This window comes from Gavialis gangeticus, unplaced genomic scaffold (assembly GCF_001723915.1).
Source record: "Gavialis gangeticus isolate Ggan-Ray unplaced genomic scaffold, GavGan_comp1, whole genome shotgun sequence".
Classification (NCBI taxonomy): Eukaryota; Metazoa; Chordata; order Crocodylia; family Gavialidae; genus Gavialis; species Gavialis gangeticus.
The window spans coordinates 7,800,841-7,817,172 of NW_017728995.1; the positions used below are offsets into that span (position 1 = coordinate 7,800,841).

The 16,332-nt window shown below is 39.6% G+C and overlaps 1 protein-coding gene across 2 annotated transcripts in view; it reads left to right on the plus strand.

Annotated features, from left to right (window-relative positions):
- The window catches only part of RSRC1 (arginine and serine rich coiled-coil 1), a 363,612-nt gene that overhangs the window by 339,683 nt on the left and 7,597 nt on the right, over positions 1-16,332 (plus strand). For both annotated transcript variants that reach the window (XM_019503205.1, XM_019503206.1), the window contains exon 8: positions 14,521-14,627. In XM_019503205.1, coding sequence (XP_019358750.1) covers positions 14,521-14,627 — 107 coding nt within the window. The remainder of the gene's footprint in view (positions 1-14,520; positions 14,628-16,332) is intronic.

Below are 16,332 nucleotides of genomic sequence, written 5' to 3' on the forward strand. Positions count from 1 at the left end.
TGCCTGTGCTGGCTCTGTAGCAGCAGTAAACAATTTTATATCTAGAGCTTTGTAACAGAGTGGTCTAGCATACAGGCATAGGATTTAAAACCAGTTATGTTAGTTTCCATTAGAAACACAAGAAACATATGAACTTGCCAGAGAGGGAGGATAAGATTTTTTTTTTTTTTCAAAGATTGTAAGTCAGTAATATTATTATCCTTAAATGTGAGTAGCAGCACATGTCCTTTTAACTTAAAGATTTCTTTCATTTTGTATTTTTGTCTGTCTTAGGTGTGCATAAAAATAGTCAGCTTTGTTTTTAGTTTGTTTTCCATGTCCTTATACTTTCAGTTATTGCTGTGGGGTTCTGCCCTGTCATCTATCCTGATCCTCCAAAGTCTTTGTCAAATTCCTTCAGTAAAGAAAATACTGTGTGGGTCTGATATTTATTGATATTTCAAATGTTAAAAGGGCAGGAAAGAAGCTTTGCGGCTGTTAGTATATCCATAAAAGGATGGTTTTATTCCTTCTGCTTTGCAGTCCACTTTTAAATATATATTTTGACCTGTCAGTGTTGCTCAAATCATTAATACTCTGTACAGTCAGTATGAACTCAGTGAACTAACAGATTTTGGAATGGTTTGATATGGAATACATGAAAACAGACATTGCAGTTCTTAAATCTGTATTTTTAGAGTTTTACAAAGTGAGACTTATGAATCTGGATAACAGTTGCTACAAGAGACTGTGTTTAGGGCTGGGGTGGGCAATTATTTTGTGTGGAGGGCCACTTACTGAGTTTGGGCAAGCCATGGAGGGCTGCATGACAGGCAGCCAGGGGCAGATAAATATTCATTTTTTAAATTTTTAGGGGCCCCACAGGCCGGATTGAATGGCCGGGCGGGGGGGCGCATACGGCCCCTGAGCCGCATTTTACCCACCCCTGGTTTAGGGCCTATTATCCATGCAAACTTTATGCAGTATTGACCTAATGTTTCATATCAATCTGACATCTTTGAATTAAATTTGCTACTCAGGCATGTGAGAGGTCTCCCTGATTTCAGTGGAACTGCTTATTTTTGCCACTCAGTTTTCAGTTTTTTCTTTGTTGGAAACAAAAGTATCTTAATATACATAAAAAGGTAAAAATTCTAATGGGAAAATATGCACGTGAATTGGATCTCTCCTCTTGAGGATGGAACAGTTCTAAGTGCATCTCTGATAAACCCTTTTCCTATTTCGGTGCTGTAGGTAAGGAGATGCAACAGTAACAAAACATATATTTTTACAGAGACATTCTGAAAACATTAAGAGCTGTGGAAAGGAATAGCAGACTGCTTAGTCTAGTCTTCTAGTAAGATAGATTTTGTAACACTGATAGATCTGACCTGTATTCCTGTGTTAAGATGGAGAGACCAAGAATTTTGTAAAACTATGTTGGCCACTCCCATATGGTTTTGGTAAAAATGCCTGGGAGGAACCAGTTTAAGACCGAATACTGTTGCTGCAATGTCTGACCACATGTCCTTCCCTTGAAGAGTTGGGCTCATTAAGAATTTTTTTTAATAATAGAGTCAGCTACTTAGTCATGGTTTTCTTGGACACTATTTCACCTAATGTACTGATGCCAAATAAAACAGAAAGCTGATGGATGCTCTAAAGGCTTTAATCTGCAAACCTTACATGAATGAAAAGCCTTTTCACATCTAGAGAGGGGCCTTGAAGGGCCCTGTATATTGGGGGTGGAGAAAATATGCCAAGATGATAGTCCCCTCCATAACTGAGGAGAAGAAATTAATTATAATTGTTGCCTCCAATAACAATTGGGAATTAGACAGGGAGCAGGGGGGAGCATTCCAGATCTTAGAAGAGATTTCTCTCATACTCATCTCAATTTTCCAGTTGCCTTCTGTGTACCACCAGCTTGTATATACATAGCACTAATGAAAAGCACATGGGAAGTGAGTAGATCCTTCTTCTGTCCTGAGTCACCATTATGTGGTCTTCTTTACTTCCTATGATTATCTCTTAATCTTAAAGAAAAACCCATAAAATGCTGGGAGAGAGTGGTTCCTTCTATGGAAAGGCCCATTCTCATGAATGAATAGATTGTCTCAGATAAATGCATGCTAGAGAGCTTGAAAAGATAGAAATGTGACAGAAGCGGGACCAGAATCCTCAGCTTATGCACTAGGACAGGCATTCTTTGGAAATGTAGTATCCGACCTGCTAAGTGAGCTGAAGAGGCAAACTCAGCTCTGGCGTTACATTACTTCTGAGTGAGTGCTTTGTAATAATAATAATATTCTTTTAATGTTATATTTGGTGTATAATTTCCTTGTTCTTGGTTTGGTTTCTCTCTCTCAAAGTGAATTGAGGACATTCCACAAGTGGCACCTGGAGAACAGTGCTCTAGTGTGGGCACGGGCTTTTTTGCCTATTTCCCCTAAGCTGGACCCATTCCCATCTGCTCCAACCTGTCATCATCCTTTCTCTTTCTCATCCCAAGCTCCTTGACCTAGTCACATTATTTTGACCTACCCAGTCCCAGCCCTTGCTCTTCAGACTTGTCGCTTGTAATTTCAGTCTCTTTGTCCAACTGATGCCAAATAGTTTTTCCTCCTAATTCTCATCCAGTCTGTCTTTCCCTGCTCTCCACCAGTTCATCATCCCATTATCCCTCTCTGGGCTCTTCCAGTATCAGTCTTTTTCTGGTATCTCCTCCTGCAATTCATTGTCCCAATCTTCTTCTTATATCCCAGCTCCTTTCTCCTCCTTCCTATTTACCCACATTCCTCCTCAACCCTGTCTTTGCCTCATCTCCCAATTCCTCATTCAATCTCATTACCTTTCCTTACAGGCAGGCAGTTGGCTCCTAATCCCATCCCTATTTGCTCCACGAGCTGTCAGTGCAGATCTCTTGCCCAATATGCCATAGTCATTGTCACAATACTCGCATATAATTTTCTTTCCCCCATTGCTACAGTCCCTTTAGATTCCTTGCCCTGTCTGTGTTGTCTGATTTTTTTCTGTGTCAGATGTTATGGTTTTATCCTCTCTCCTATCTGGCACTAGCACAGGAGATATTGAAAGTGAAGGACAGACATGAGTGCCTAGTTCCATATCAAGGGCATGAACTGCAGCAGCAGTGGATGGAAAGTCTGGTTTGTTGCCTGTAACCTTGAGTTGGGGAATACCACATTGTCTTGCATGTAATACACACCTGAATAATATGCACCTTGTTTTTGAAAGGGAGCATGAAAGAAAAAAAATCTTAGGTAAGTAACTGAGTAGCAGTAGCTTAAAGGAAAGGGGGAGGGGAACCTCTTCTGAAACTTTCCTGACAGCATCTGGCTTTGCACACGAACACAACTGGAAGGGGAAACCATTCTTGAAGGCAGCTTGCCTGTCTCCCCAGCCACGGGTTGACCAGCAACAGATGCACACCTGCAGTCTGGGGCAGCAAGCTGCTCTGTCTGTCGCTTTCTCTGACTGATGGGGGTACAGGACAGGGGGAGGGAAGCAGCAGTGGCCACAGCTCAGCTCCTGGCTTCAGCCCTGAGAACCTTCCCCTTCTGCCAGTGCAGGGATGGGCCAGGTCTGGCAGTGGACTGAACCCACATGCCAGCCCACTGTGGTACACCAGGTCGCAGGCCATGCTCTGCATCCAGCTCATAGACTGTAGCTGACCCAGCATGCTGGATCAGACAGGTGCATGGGGTTGGTCTGTTGCCAGGCCTGGCCCATCTTTGCGCCAGCAGAAAGGGAAGGTCGACAGGGCTGGTGCCTGGAGTTGAACTGTGGCCACCACTGCCTGCCTCCCCCCACAGCTGGAGAGAAAGCAGCAGACAAACCAGCCTACAGCCTTGGCTTCTGATGGATCAAGCACTTTTTCTCATTGACTCAGTGTGGTATGTGGCCCCAAGTCTAACACATGTGCCAGCGCTATCACGGGGTTGGGTCGTTCAGCTGATAGTTTCCCATGGGTCCAGATATTTGGCAGCAGGGGAGCAGTGGCAGCACTTCCATGGATCCTAGAGCAGTGGCAATTAGCACTGACAATGCTCCCCTCCCACCACATTTCCAGACCCCTGGGGAGCTGCATTTCTCACATACAGTATGCACCTTCATATTTCACCAGCTGGTTTGCAGGGAAAAGCAGTGGTTTCTTTGTGAGAAAATATGGTACTCCTTTGCTTTGTAAGTGTGGCAGGTGCAGTCGCATGACTTGTGGGAATGTCGAGCGTGCTAGTGAAGAAATGTCAGTATCTAAAACCTAGTAAGTTTCAACCAGGCATGTGCAAACTATATGCTTCTTCAAAAGCTTTTAAGTTGAATAGATCTGGCTAGATTTTTGTGGAAAACACAAAAGATGCCTCCCTCCCCCCAAAAAGGACCCTCTTGCAAATTTCAAGTCATTTCCTGATTTTAGGATGATTGATTGTGGTAAAATCACAAGGCGTCAAAACATGTTTGGTTAAAAGAAAGTTGTTCTATCTACTGTGGTATAGTATGCATATGTGATATAATAGACAAAGAAATGAGGAGTGTTTAGACCAAAGGACGTTTATAATTTAGACCCATCGTCCGAGTTCATGGGCAGAGGCAGAAAGAAGGAATCCCATTTGTGGATTTATTTGCTTTGTTTTACAAAGTTTGGAAGTCACTCTACAATTTAAGATGTTACAAGCCCCATAGTGGATGGATTCGTAGTTGGCAAATACCTAGTTGGTCTAATAAAAGATATCACCTCTTCCACGAGTTTTGATTCCTTAGGCCAAGATGGGATACTTTAGAGTTACAAAATGTATTTATTTCTTCAAATGACTCTGCAACTTACCACATGACTTGCATTTCCACATCATGCATTTGTTCATCTTTGTAGGGTCTGTGCAAGAAAATATAAATGTGAATGAAATGTCATATGAAGGATAGGTAGTTTATTAGGTTGTATGTTTTATTTTCTAAGGAAACTCCATTATAACAATATTGCCACTGGTACTTCTTTATTACCTCTTCAGTTTTGTAGGACTCTTTAATGCTGAAACAGATTGGAGACATCCCTCATGACACCCTATTCTTTTACAAGTAGAAGGAGCAAGTTAGAAGATATTGGTAGGGGCCAGTCTTATGACTAAAATCCTGTTTCTTTAAGGCCTGATTTGGGAAAATGTTGAAATACAGTGGACGAATGGGGAAGTTCAGAAAACTGTTCTTTGGTTTAAGTTTAATAAAACAAGTTGAACAAAAATCGCATCCAGTTTCTTAAACCACAGTCAGTTGTGTGGAGCCTTTTTTTTGGCTGATCTCACAAGGGTTGTGCCAATATTTTGTATGTTCTTGCCACGTGCTAGAGCGAGTATTTACTTGAGAAACCAGACTGGATCTGTGGGATGATTGTCTGCCTTAGCTGAGAACTTTCTTGGTTGGGCTGACTAAAATCAACGTTAAATGTGATTTAAATGTGTATTTTATTGACTCCGGTGCAGATCCTCAGGTGGTGTAACTCAGCATAGCTCCACACACCAGCAGTAGAGCTGACCTGATCTATTTAAAACAGTAGGAAAAGTCCAACTCTCTTGTTACTGCAAATTCGTTTTTTCTTTTACCTATCTTACATAATAGTCAATGCTTTGAGAGTGGCTCAGAGTGTATTTAGGCCCTGCGTGCTTTTCTTGATGTGTTACTGAGGTACTGCTGCATGGACGATAATAAAAGTATGACAGCTACAGTTCATTGACACCAAGCATCCTAATGGTTCCACGTGTCAGTGCACAATACTGTGGAACTGTTAATATGCGCATATTAAGCACAATATCTCATAAGTAATCTTTTGATGTTACTACACATTGGAAAGAAATCACTGTATATGTGCAGTAGCTGATTTTCTAATATAAACGGGACTTTTTAAAGCATAAATGAAAACTCAGGATCCAAAGTTACAGACCCCTGCAGAATTTCAGCTATCCAATCCAGCATGTATCTGTCGATAGGTACTTCCCAAATTCTTCAAGTGTTCCTCCTCTATTCATCATTGTGCATTTCATACCTCTCTTTGCATGTTTATATATTATATATACATAAGAATGCTTTGTTCTCCTTTTAAAAGCATTTATTAGGTTCCGTTATCCCAATATAATGTTTATATCTCTATTATGTGTGGCTATACGTGGGAATTCTTTTATATATGTGCATGTGTGTAAAACAGAATTGTGTATACATTTAATATATACAAATTATTATAATAAATATATATACTCACAAATGTGTACATATTATATAAAGGTTATTGGGGATATAGAGATATATAAAAGATAGAAGAACCCAGTAATTGCCTTTAAGATCAGAGCACAAAGCATTACCTTGGATTTTACAAGGCCAACCAGCAACAAAAGAGCAGTAATTTATGAGCTCAGCGTAAAAGAATAGCATAATTGCATTAAAAATTAATGCTAATGAACACTAAAATGGGGAAGGTGGTTATGATGAAAGTTTGTATTCATCTTCCCTGGTTTGAATGATGGCTAGTGGCTTGATTAATGGCTTAATTTCTATCAATTAGCGGGGAAAAATCTCCTACGAGACAAGGGTAAATTGAGCATTGAATTACATATCTTGCTTTTGTGTGCTGAGAAAAAAGAGCTGCGTATCTCTGATATTAGCCACAGTGACAAATGTGGTGTGCCCTGCAATGTCTGCATTAGCTCTCCTGACAGGCTGGTTGTGTGTGGTTATGGGGTGTTTGGAGATGGCTGGCAGACAGCATTCACTGGCTAGTTCCTTAGAAACATACAGCTCTTCCATCTATAGAATTTTAATTAGAGTCAATAAGAATTCCAAAATTAAAATAGACAGCTAACAGCAGTGGTGGAGTCTGTATTCTGTCTTTTTAATCTGGAGCAACTAAAACTGGTTTCTTTTACTCTGTCTGTTAAACAAGGCAAACATCCAGCAGCTTTAAACACATTAGTGTTGTTTCCTAACACTTTATTAGCTGATAGTGACTTTTTCTTTGTTTATTAAAAATATGTATATTTTTAAAAATACACAGAAAACTGGGTGGATTTAAAAATAACAATTCAATGCCATTTTAAACATTTAGCTGCAAGAGAAACTCAAAGGTTCTTGATTTATATAGCAGTTGATTTCAAAACTTAGATCCTTTGAGATTCCTATGATGTTTCTTTACGAATTCCTTTCTTTTTTTCTCCTTGATGCATTGAGAAAATAAGTATCCAGATTTGCTTAAAAACAGAATGAAAACTAAATTATAGTGATGTTGTTTGAATCACTGTAGTTAAAGTTGAAAAATACAAGTTGGCAGTAAAATGCTGCTTGGGTTTAAAAATGAAATATATAGCCTCAAGCCATGGTTGCTCATTTTGGAGTGGGCTTTTCTTTGTTTCTGTCAATTTAGAAAATTAACTACTTTTTAGACCTGCCGAATCACGAAAAGAAAATAACATGAGAGTATTTTTGTAGTAATGGCAATATAAGTGGGCCAAGAGCTTCAGGAAATTTTATAAACATCTAACAGCTTTTTCCATGATTTTCAGCATATTAAATGTATCCCTTCTTGTACTGTAGCCATCAAAATGGCATAATAAAGAAAATCAGCATTTAAAATCTTGGTTCCAGATTCTGCCTTTACTGAAGCTAACATATTATTCGATAAATGTTGGTGGAGATATTTGGGATGTAATTTAGCACAGAATGTTACCCTGAGAAAGCCCAGAAATATACCCAAACAGACCACAGCAACTCAGAGTTTATAACATACAAACTTTGCACCAGAATAAACACACCTGTACAATCAAGACAGCTGTTCTGAACTTTTGTAGAAAGTCATTATTTCTTAATATTACTGACACTTTAACATTTAGCTAAACAGCTAAAAAAAATCTTGGCTTAGATTGGGCCAGTTTCTTTTCATTGAATTAGTTGGACTCATTCCCATGACAAGAGCCCATTCTACAGATTACACCACTGTTACCTCCCTAGCTGAAGTGTCAGAGAAGAGATGCAGAACTGAACTACAGTAAAGTTTGTACATAATCATCTGGCTTTTATGTGAATCATGGCTGGCATTGGCAAAGATGGATTTAAAACTTTATTAAGAAAATGTTAAAATTATAGTTATTACATGGCTTGGTGGATTACTCTTCACTGGCAATCAGTGGGAACAGACCTTTAGCACAGGACAGCCTTTTGCTTTTGAGGTGCATTTCACCCATAGTGTGGAGGCCTTTTGCAGAAGCTCTCCTTCATAGGAAATGTGTGGTGAGCCTCTGGCTGGTGTTATCTTCATGGGGGAAGCATGTGCTTCCTCAGTGTGCCACCTAAGAATGTGGAAGGTGATATGCATAACATTTAGGACAGGTACAGACATTATACTTTTACTGGTATAAGTGATTGGAAACCAGTCTATACCCATAACAGAACAGAACTTTGGCACATAAAACCAGTCTATGCCAGTAACAGAACAAAAATTTGTCACACAGACTGGTTTTAAAATGGCAGAGCCAGTCTAAGATTTGCACACATACATCCCCATCCCCCCGCCAACCAAGGGTGAATGTGTGTTGTGATCAGAACTATACCACTTCCACAAAACCAAGTAACTCAGACTGATTCTGCATTGGGCTTTTTGAACCTCGCCTTAGAGATGGTAAAGACAGGCTGTTCTACACAATCCTATTGCCAGGGCAGAAATTTTCCTTACACTACTGCCTTTTTGTCTAATTTAGTTTACAGTATTTTAATTTGTTAATGTCTGTTAATAACTGTTAATGTCACTAAATCATGCAGCTTTGCCTTTCCTCTCTAATTTAGGCAAAAGTTCACATGACTTGGCATATATTGGTTTGTTCCAGAAGCCTGTTATTGTCTTTTTTTTCATACAATTCTTGTTTTGTCCTTTGAGGAACCTTTGCATTGATTTACTAAAGATGTGTGGTATTTCAAAGACACTGTAAATGTGAATATCATGTTTCTCTCTGAAAATTCTGCAATGTTACAAGTAAACCTTAAGCTTACTGTAACTAAAAGCAAGGGTATTTTTCTCTGTTTTCAGTTGGTTCATTTAATCTATTTGACAGAAGTTTGGATTTGAGCAGTTTCATTGTATAATCATTTAGTTCTTTTTAGCTGAAAATAACTTATAAACAAAGGATCAGAAAAAAGTGTTTTTCTATAAAACTTTTATAGAATGGATTTGTAATAAGTTAATTAAAAACATGTGACAGTAGGCCCTACCATAGTATCCAGGCAGTTAAACATGAAACACTGTCTAGAAATATACTTACATTGTATTATTCTTTAATCAGAAACCCTTTAAGAATAGCCATTTACATTTGGTTAGCACCACATAAAGATCAGTTTATTTTTATAGTTTATCTTAGTGAAGGGTGCAGCAGTATTTCTGTTACACAAGGAAAACTTTGCAATAAAATGAGGTGCTTATGGCAGATTTGTGGATGGTTTACAAAATGGTCATAATTTTGAAGAATTGGGTTTTACGGCTTTTAAAATTCCAGGCAGAATTCAGAAGGAGAAAAATGTGAAACAAATGGGGTAATCGGGTGTTGGAATTGTTGGGATTTCAGGGGGTGGGGGACAGACGAGGATTTGTTTCTTCTCTTGTCTTGCTTTTAGGTGGTGTGAGGGCTTGGGGCTTGAATACCCTTAACTTGTAGGATAATGCCACCTGCTGTTTTTAGTGCAGCATTGCTACAATAATTGTGTTGATACTCCGATGATTTGAGCAGATGGACTAAAACAAGCTCATCACATGAAAGACTTCCCAATTGTATCTTACAGTTTTATTAAGTATTATTCTGTGTATTTGTCTTTTTCTCTCCTTTGATAATAAACTAAAAGGATAATTGTTTGTAAAATGAGTTTAATTGCAATTCTTATCATAGAAATAAGAGCTAGCCTATTTATAAAAAATGCCATCAACAATCACCAATACAATATTTAGTTGTATTTTTCAGTAGGTCCACAGTAAAAGGACTTGCTGTGCAATGAGTTAGTATTGATTTTTTTTTTTTTTGTCTGTAGCCTCTTAGCTTTCTGACTCCATTATTTTTGATTTTACTATGAAATGCATATCCTTTCTACTGACATCTGACAAGTAACATATGGAAGTCATTTTATCTACCAATAATGTGTTTGTCAAAAATATCATACAGTAATGGATTATGCTTCCTTCCCGTCCATTTTCACCAAGTTAATATCACTAATGTAATTCTAAAAACATTCAGTGCTTTTGTTTCTCTTAGTAACTTGTCATTACTATGGGTTTGCATCTAATTCATGTAATATACCATAAAAGGCTAAATACTGTGGTAGATGCATCATACAAGAATTGAGCAACTGAACTTTTAAATCTGCATTCATCTCCATTCTCTCTGAAATCTATTGAATCATCTATTTTTCTTGATTTTCTGCTGCACTGTCACAGTGGTACCTGAGTGTATTCTGCCTTCCTTCTGTGCAAGCGCATCTTTGTTCAGGGCCCTTCCCAACTATCAGTATCCCCTTTTGGACTACTGCTGAAGAACTCAAAGCTCCTGTAAAAAGATAGGAGTTATAGGCACCGCGCGCCTCTGCACTCTACTTTGATCAGATTAGCATCTTTTAAAAACTTTAATCCCCATTCTTACAGTAGTAAAATAAGCCCTACAGACTTTCTGGGACATGAGTGTTTTATGGGTTTATATAGTGTTTGTTTAGCAAGGCAAATGTTTATTTCATTTGGTTTCCAATCATCATATTTATTAAAATTATGAACTAAGAGAATGAGTATAGTTTAGCTTTTCTGAGATGTTAGTGCCTATACAATATTTTTCAGTTATTAAAAGAAACAGTGAAAATCTCATTCTCGGCTTGAATTAGATTTAGATTATTAGGATGGCAGATATGAGTACATTACTTGAGGCTGTTACAGAATTGCTTTTCAGATGCAATGTTTCCTGCACTTATCTGAGTAAAATGATCAATATATAGCTTTTATGCATATTTGGCATGTCCAGGTGTATTGGCCCCTCTCCCTTCCCTTCTCTTGCCATTTACCTTCTCTGTTCAGATGGAACTGTGAGCAAAAATAATTTCATAACAAAAAAATTGTGGAACCAGTATGACACTTGCCAGACACTCATGATCCATCTTTCCCTACCTTCTGTCTGTCCTGTCTATTACAGAAAGGTCTTCACTTCAAGGGCTGTCGACTTCTTCTCTGTGTATGTACAGTGCCTAGCACACTGGAGTCCCCTTCTTGACTGGTCACAGGATATTACCATAATAAACATAATAGATAATATTCAGAAACAAATTTGATGGAGAGAAAAAGTCAGTTAACATATAAATAGTATATAACTTTACCTACATGGGTAGAGCCCAGATTTTACTGCCACTGCAGCTGTACCTGGGACCAGCTAGGGAAGATCAGGAGCGCTGTAAACTGAGTGTGAGCAGAAGCAGAAATGAGAGAGGCACCCGCACAAACACTTCTTTTAGATGTTAATGTGAGGAAAGAAACAAACTAGTCATTATTTAGAAAAATGTTTTTGTAATGCTTGGCTGATGAAAATGAAGTTATGAAATTTGTACTTCTTGTACCTGGGTATTGGATAGCTACTCTGTATTTTTTTTGTTCATTTAAACTTTCATTCAGTCATCATTTAAATATTGTCTGAGGCTAGTTTCCATTGAATTGCATAAGAGAATGGAGTGGTTTTATTTTTTCCCTGAAGGAAATTAAAAAGCAATGATACATTTGCTATATATATCTGGATTTAGAAGTGTGTGTAGAGCAGGATGTATATCTTCACTGGCCATGAAAAGGATCAAAGGGAATTTGTAGTGTGCACCTCACCTCAGGAATATTATTTGGAGGAGTTCATTGAATACAAAACTTACCCATATCAGAGTCAAAGATCATAATCAAAACATTTCAATTCACATGCAGGCTGTTGGAAGGACTAGCACAGAAGCAGGACCTTTCATGAAAAAACCATCTTCCAAGCATCAGAAAGCATCCTTTCCGTCTCAGGGTCACTGTTTCTCAAGCATATACCTGGTCTTTATATTACTGCATCAAGCAGAGCAACCTTGGTTATCTCTTGACCTGCAAACTGTACCTGGCCATCTCTGTCCATGACTTGGCAGATCACTATGTTCTGAACTAGTGGTGAAGAGCATCAAACCTCTCGTTCCACTTTTGCATTTTCCTTGTAATAAAGGAATTTCATCATAATCCTGCTTTTAAGGCACACTCAGATCACTGCAGATTCTTCTGGAGTAAGAGAAGACTCTGTCCTAGGACCTGACTACTACTCTATTTTGAGGTGACATAACTTGTCCTAACTTCCCCCAGCCACCAAAGCAGTTTTCCCTGTCTGTATTACTTTGCAGTGGCAGCATGTAAGAAGCACAGGACAGCCAAGTATTCAACAAATGGATTCCCAAAAGAATAGGAATAGGAAACTCAAATGGACCTTTCTAGGAATGAGCCCCATTAATTGTCTTTTCTTCTGTGCCTGGCTGTCATTACAGGCAGTAGAGACAAGAATGGGATACAAAAGGACTGGTGGCAGATTCCCTGTTATATCTGTGGAAGAGTACAGGAAATGCTTGCTATTCACAGGTTCAGCATTTGTGGTTTCAGATATTTCTGAATGCTGAACCTACATTTTAAATGCACTTTATGCACTTACAGGAGCTCCTTGGGAGTTCTGCACTTGCTGCCGCCGGGCTCCCGCCACCACCACCACCACTGCTGTGCTCTGGCCGTGACCACCGGAGCCCTGTCCCATCCCTTCCAGCTGCCGGGGCATTGTGTTCATGAGCACAGTGCCTTATGGATTTTGCCATTCGCAGGGGATACGAGAACATGTCCCCTGCAAATGGCAAGGGTCGCCCGTACTGTGCAGGAAGGCTGGGTTATATTGAAGCTGGAGCTCTGGCCCTGAAACTGGTGGGGATGGGCTGGACTGCTGTGTGGGGATGAGCTGAGGGGTTTTCACTGTAAACAGTGGGTAGGTTTGGGCTAAAGAATGGACCTAGGTGCAGGTAGCAACATAGACCTATCCTTACAGCTAATGGCATTTTGGTTATGGGCTCTGAAAGACTGGTGGATGGTGCTGCATCTCTATCATGAAGTGAATTGAATGTATGAATGAAATACTGCATGCATTTTGAGAAACTTTCAGCAAATATCTAAACAGTACAGGAATCTGAGAGCATTTAATAAAGCAGTCTCTTCACCGAAAGCAAAACTTTCCAAGTAGTATAAATGTTTTTCAGTGTGTATCTTGAGGAGGGAGGCTATATTCTTATCTATTTTTAATAGCTGGTATCCACTCAAGCATATCTAACTTGGGTCATGGCTTGTATTAGACTTTTTCTGGTACGTCCATATATGTAAATTAACTTTTTTTTTTACTTTGTTCAAACAAAGTATTAAAAGTCTTAAATATAACATAAAGAAGATGATATTGGACTGTTGCTCAGCTTTAATTTCCAATCCCCTTTTTAATGAGAAGTTTTAAGGCATCTCTGTTTTGGTAAAGTAGAGCATGAATTTGACCTAGAATATGTAAAACCCTGCTTTAGTATTTCCCTTCTGATTTCTTACCAGTTACATTTTAATGGCATTGTGTCTAAAGGTCAATAGAAAAAATATTTGCCTGATGATAGCTCAGCATATAGGTTTTGTGTATTTCTTGTTATAGGGCTCCAGTAGTACCCGATGCATCACAATAAGGTGTATTCTCTTCAAAATAAAATTTGAAGCTGTGCTTTTCGCAGGTGCCTAGCAGAAGATACGATTTTGTAACATTTTTTGTACAAAATGCAATCATTTGAGAGCCTCACAATGAATTGAAGTCTTCCAATATTGCAGGGAAATTTTACTCTCATAATTAAACAAGCAGCTGAAATTATTTGTCAACACAGCCACACGATGTAAACAACTGATTATCATAACAGCACACAGAACATTTGAGAGTTTTATATAGAGGGGAGTTATATAATTAATCTGCTTTCAGTATTTTGGCTATATCAATCAAAGACATTACTGTTGGTGATACATGACTTTAAATAATTCCACAGGAGGTGGAGGAGAAGGTTGACAGGAAGAAGACTGTACTAACATCAAAGTCAAATATAAGCTAGAATTAATAGTAGTATTTTAACACTTCAGAGGTATACACCCTGAGCATTCAAGATCCCTTGTTTTTTTCCAGTAAATCTACATGCTGCAGATCTGCAGTTATCCTGTATGGGCTTCTATAAGAAAATTTTATGGCGACATCATGAATGACATCACACATTAAGCAATAATAGCCTAATTACTCCTGTTGTTCTTAATAAAGTATGGATGTTTCTGTATAACAGAATATTTTAGCATGCATCAGAAGGCTTTTCTGGTATATATTTCATGAGTAGTAAAATATATTCAGTGAGTATTGCTTGGGCACAGCATTGATCATAAGCTTACGCTAACATATACTGACATTATACCCTCTTTTGTAGACCAAGCCACCCTAGTAGAACAAGTGAAACGAGTAAAAGAAATTGAAGCTATTGAAAGCGACTCCTTTGTTCCACAGACATTTAGATCAAGTAAAGAAGTCAAAAAGGTAAGTTTGCAATATCCCATCATTGTGTATAACCCTTTGGGTGCCTAATAGAAGCTGCTGCATTAACAGCTTCGATTCACACTTCACATTAGCAATCTTAACTCCCACAATTGGAGTTGAGACAAAAATGAACCTACCTAGTTGATGCGATGTCAAAATCAACATCACTGCCAGGAGTTGTGAGTGTTTGGAGTTGGGTAGACTATATTGTCAAAAGGACAGCAAAGTCAAAACCAGGTTTTGTAATTGGGTTTTTTAGAACCTTTTTTTAAGTCATTATTTCAAAACCCAGAGATTTAAAAGTCAAAGTAGAAGCATGGGTCAGAGGAATCTTCAGGAACAGGTAGCGAGTTCTTCAAGGGCCAATAACGTTAAACTTGAGTGACAGCAACTAAATATTAGAACCATATCTATTCACTGAAATAAGTGTCCTGATGTCAGAAGGCTCCGCATGCCTGGGAGCCAGGGCCTGAAAGTGACTTTAGGAGCTTAACTGAATACATCCAGTTCTGAAAGTTGTGGCCTTACTCCTTGCCATTGAGTCTTTCTTCAGAAGCTGGACTCTTTTGCCTTTGTCAGCAAAGGTCATAAGCAAATGACGGTTTGATTGTGACAATGAAATGTTTATAATCCTCACTTTTCCGCAGTTATTTTATTGTGTATTTCTTTACTTTAAAAGATTGCACAGCTTTTGAACAAATGTGATCTAATACAAAACTGCAGCTTTACTCTTTCACCTGCATATTTGGGAGTGTCTTCTTTCCTGTTCCGTATTACTTGCCCAGGCAATTCCCATTAACTGTTCTCAAAAATATATAGGTAATGACCAGGAATCCTGGTTTCCTGTTTCCCACGGAAAACAGAAAACCATGGATTTCCCAATTTTATGAGAGAAAACATGGATTTTTCCTTTTAGAAGAGTAACCCATGGATTTCCCCCTTTCACAAAGAGCTCTGCAGGCTGACAGAGTTCTAGCCTACAAGAAGTGTTTGCAAAAGGGGCAAGGAAACCCTCAACCCTGCCAGGAGGGGAAGGCAGGGCCTAACACACTCACTTACCAGAGGCTGCTTCAGGCTCACTCTTCTTGCTGGAGGTAAGCAGGGCTGGGGGGGAAGCTGGCTAGGGCCTGGGGGAGCAGAGAGGTTTGCAGCCAGCCAGGCACTCTGGCCGGAAGTGGGTTTGCAGCCTCCCCACTTCCGGCTGAAGTGCTTGGCTGGCTGGAAACCCCTGCCACTCCTGGCTGGCTGCAAACCTCCCTGCTCCCTCAGCCCCCAGCCAGCTTGAACACTCCCCAGGCAGGCATTCTGGCCAGGAGGAGGGGTTTGCAGCTGGTCACCAGCGGCGGGGATTTGCAGGTGGCTGAGCACTCCGGTCAGGAGCAGGCAGGCTGCAAACCCTGGGTCGCAAACACTGTGCTCCCCACCCTACTGCCCTCTCCCAGCTCTCCAGAGTGCAGCGTGTGTGACTGGCGTGACAGGGCACAGCGGGGCCATGCACGAAAGCTGTGTGCCACTGCAAGCTCTGTGCTGCCCTGGTTGGACTTCCTCTGCATGCAAGGTCTAGAGGGGAGAAGAAAGAAAGCTTACTCTCCAAACATAAGCGGAGTCAATAAATCATTGTGTAGCCAGCCTAGCGACCACCCATCCCTTTCGCGGCTTTGTAATTACTCCCTAAATAACGGTCACAACCCTCTTGATGTGGAGA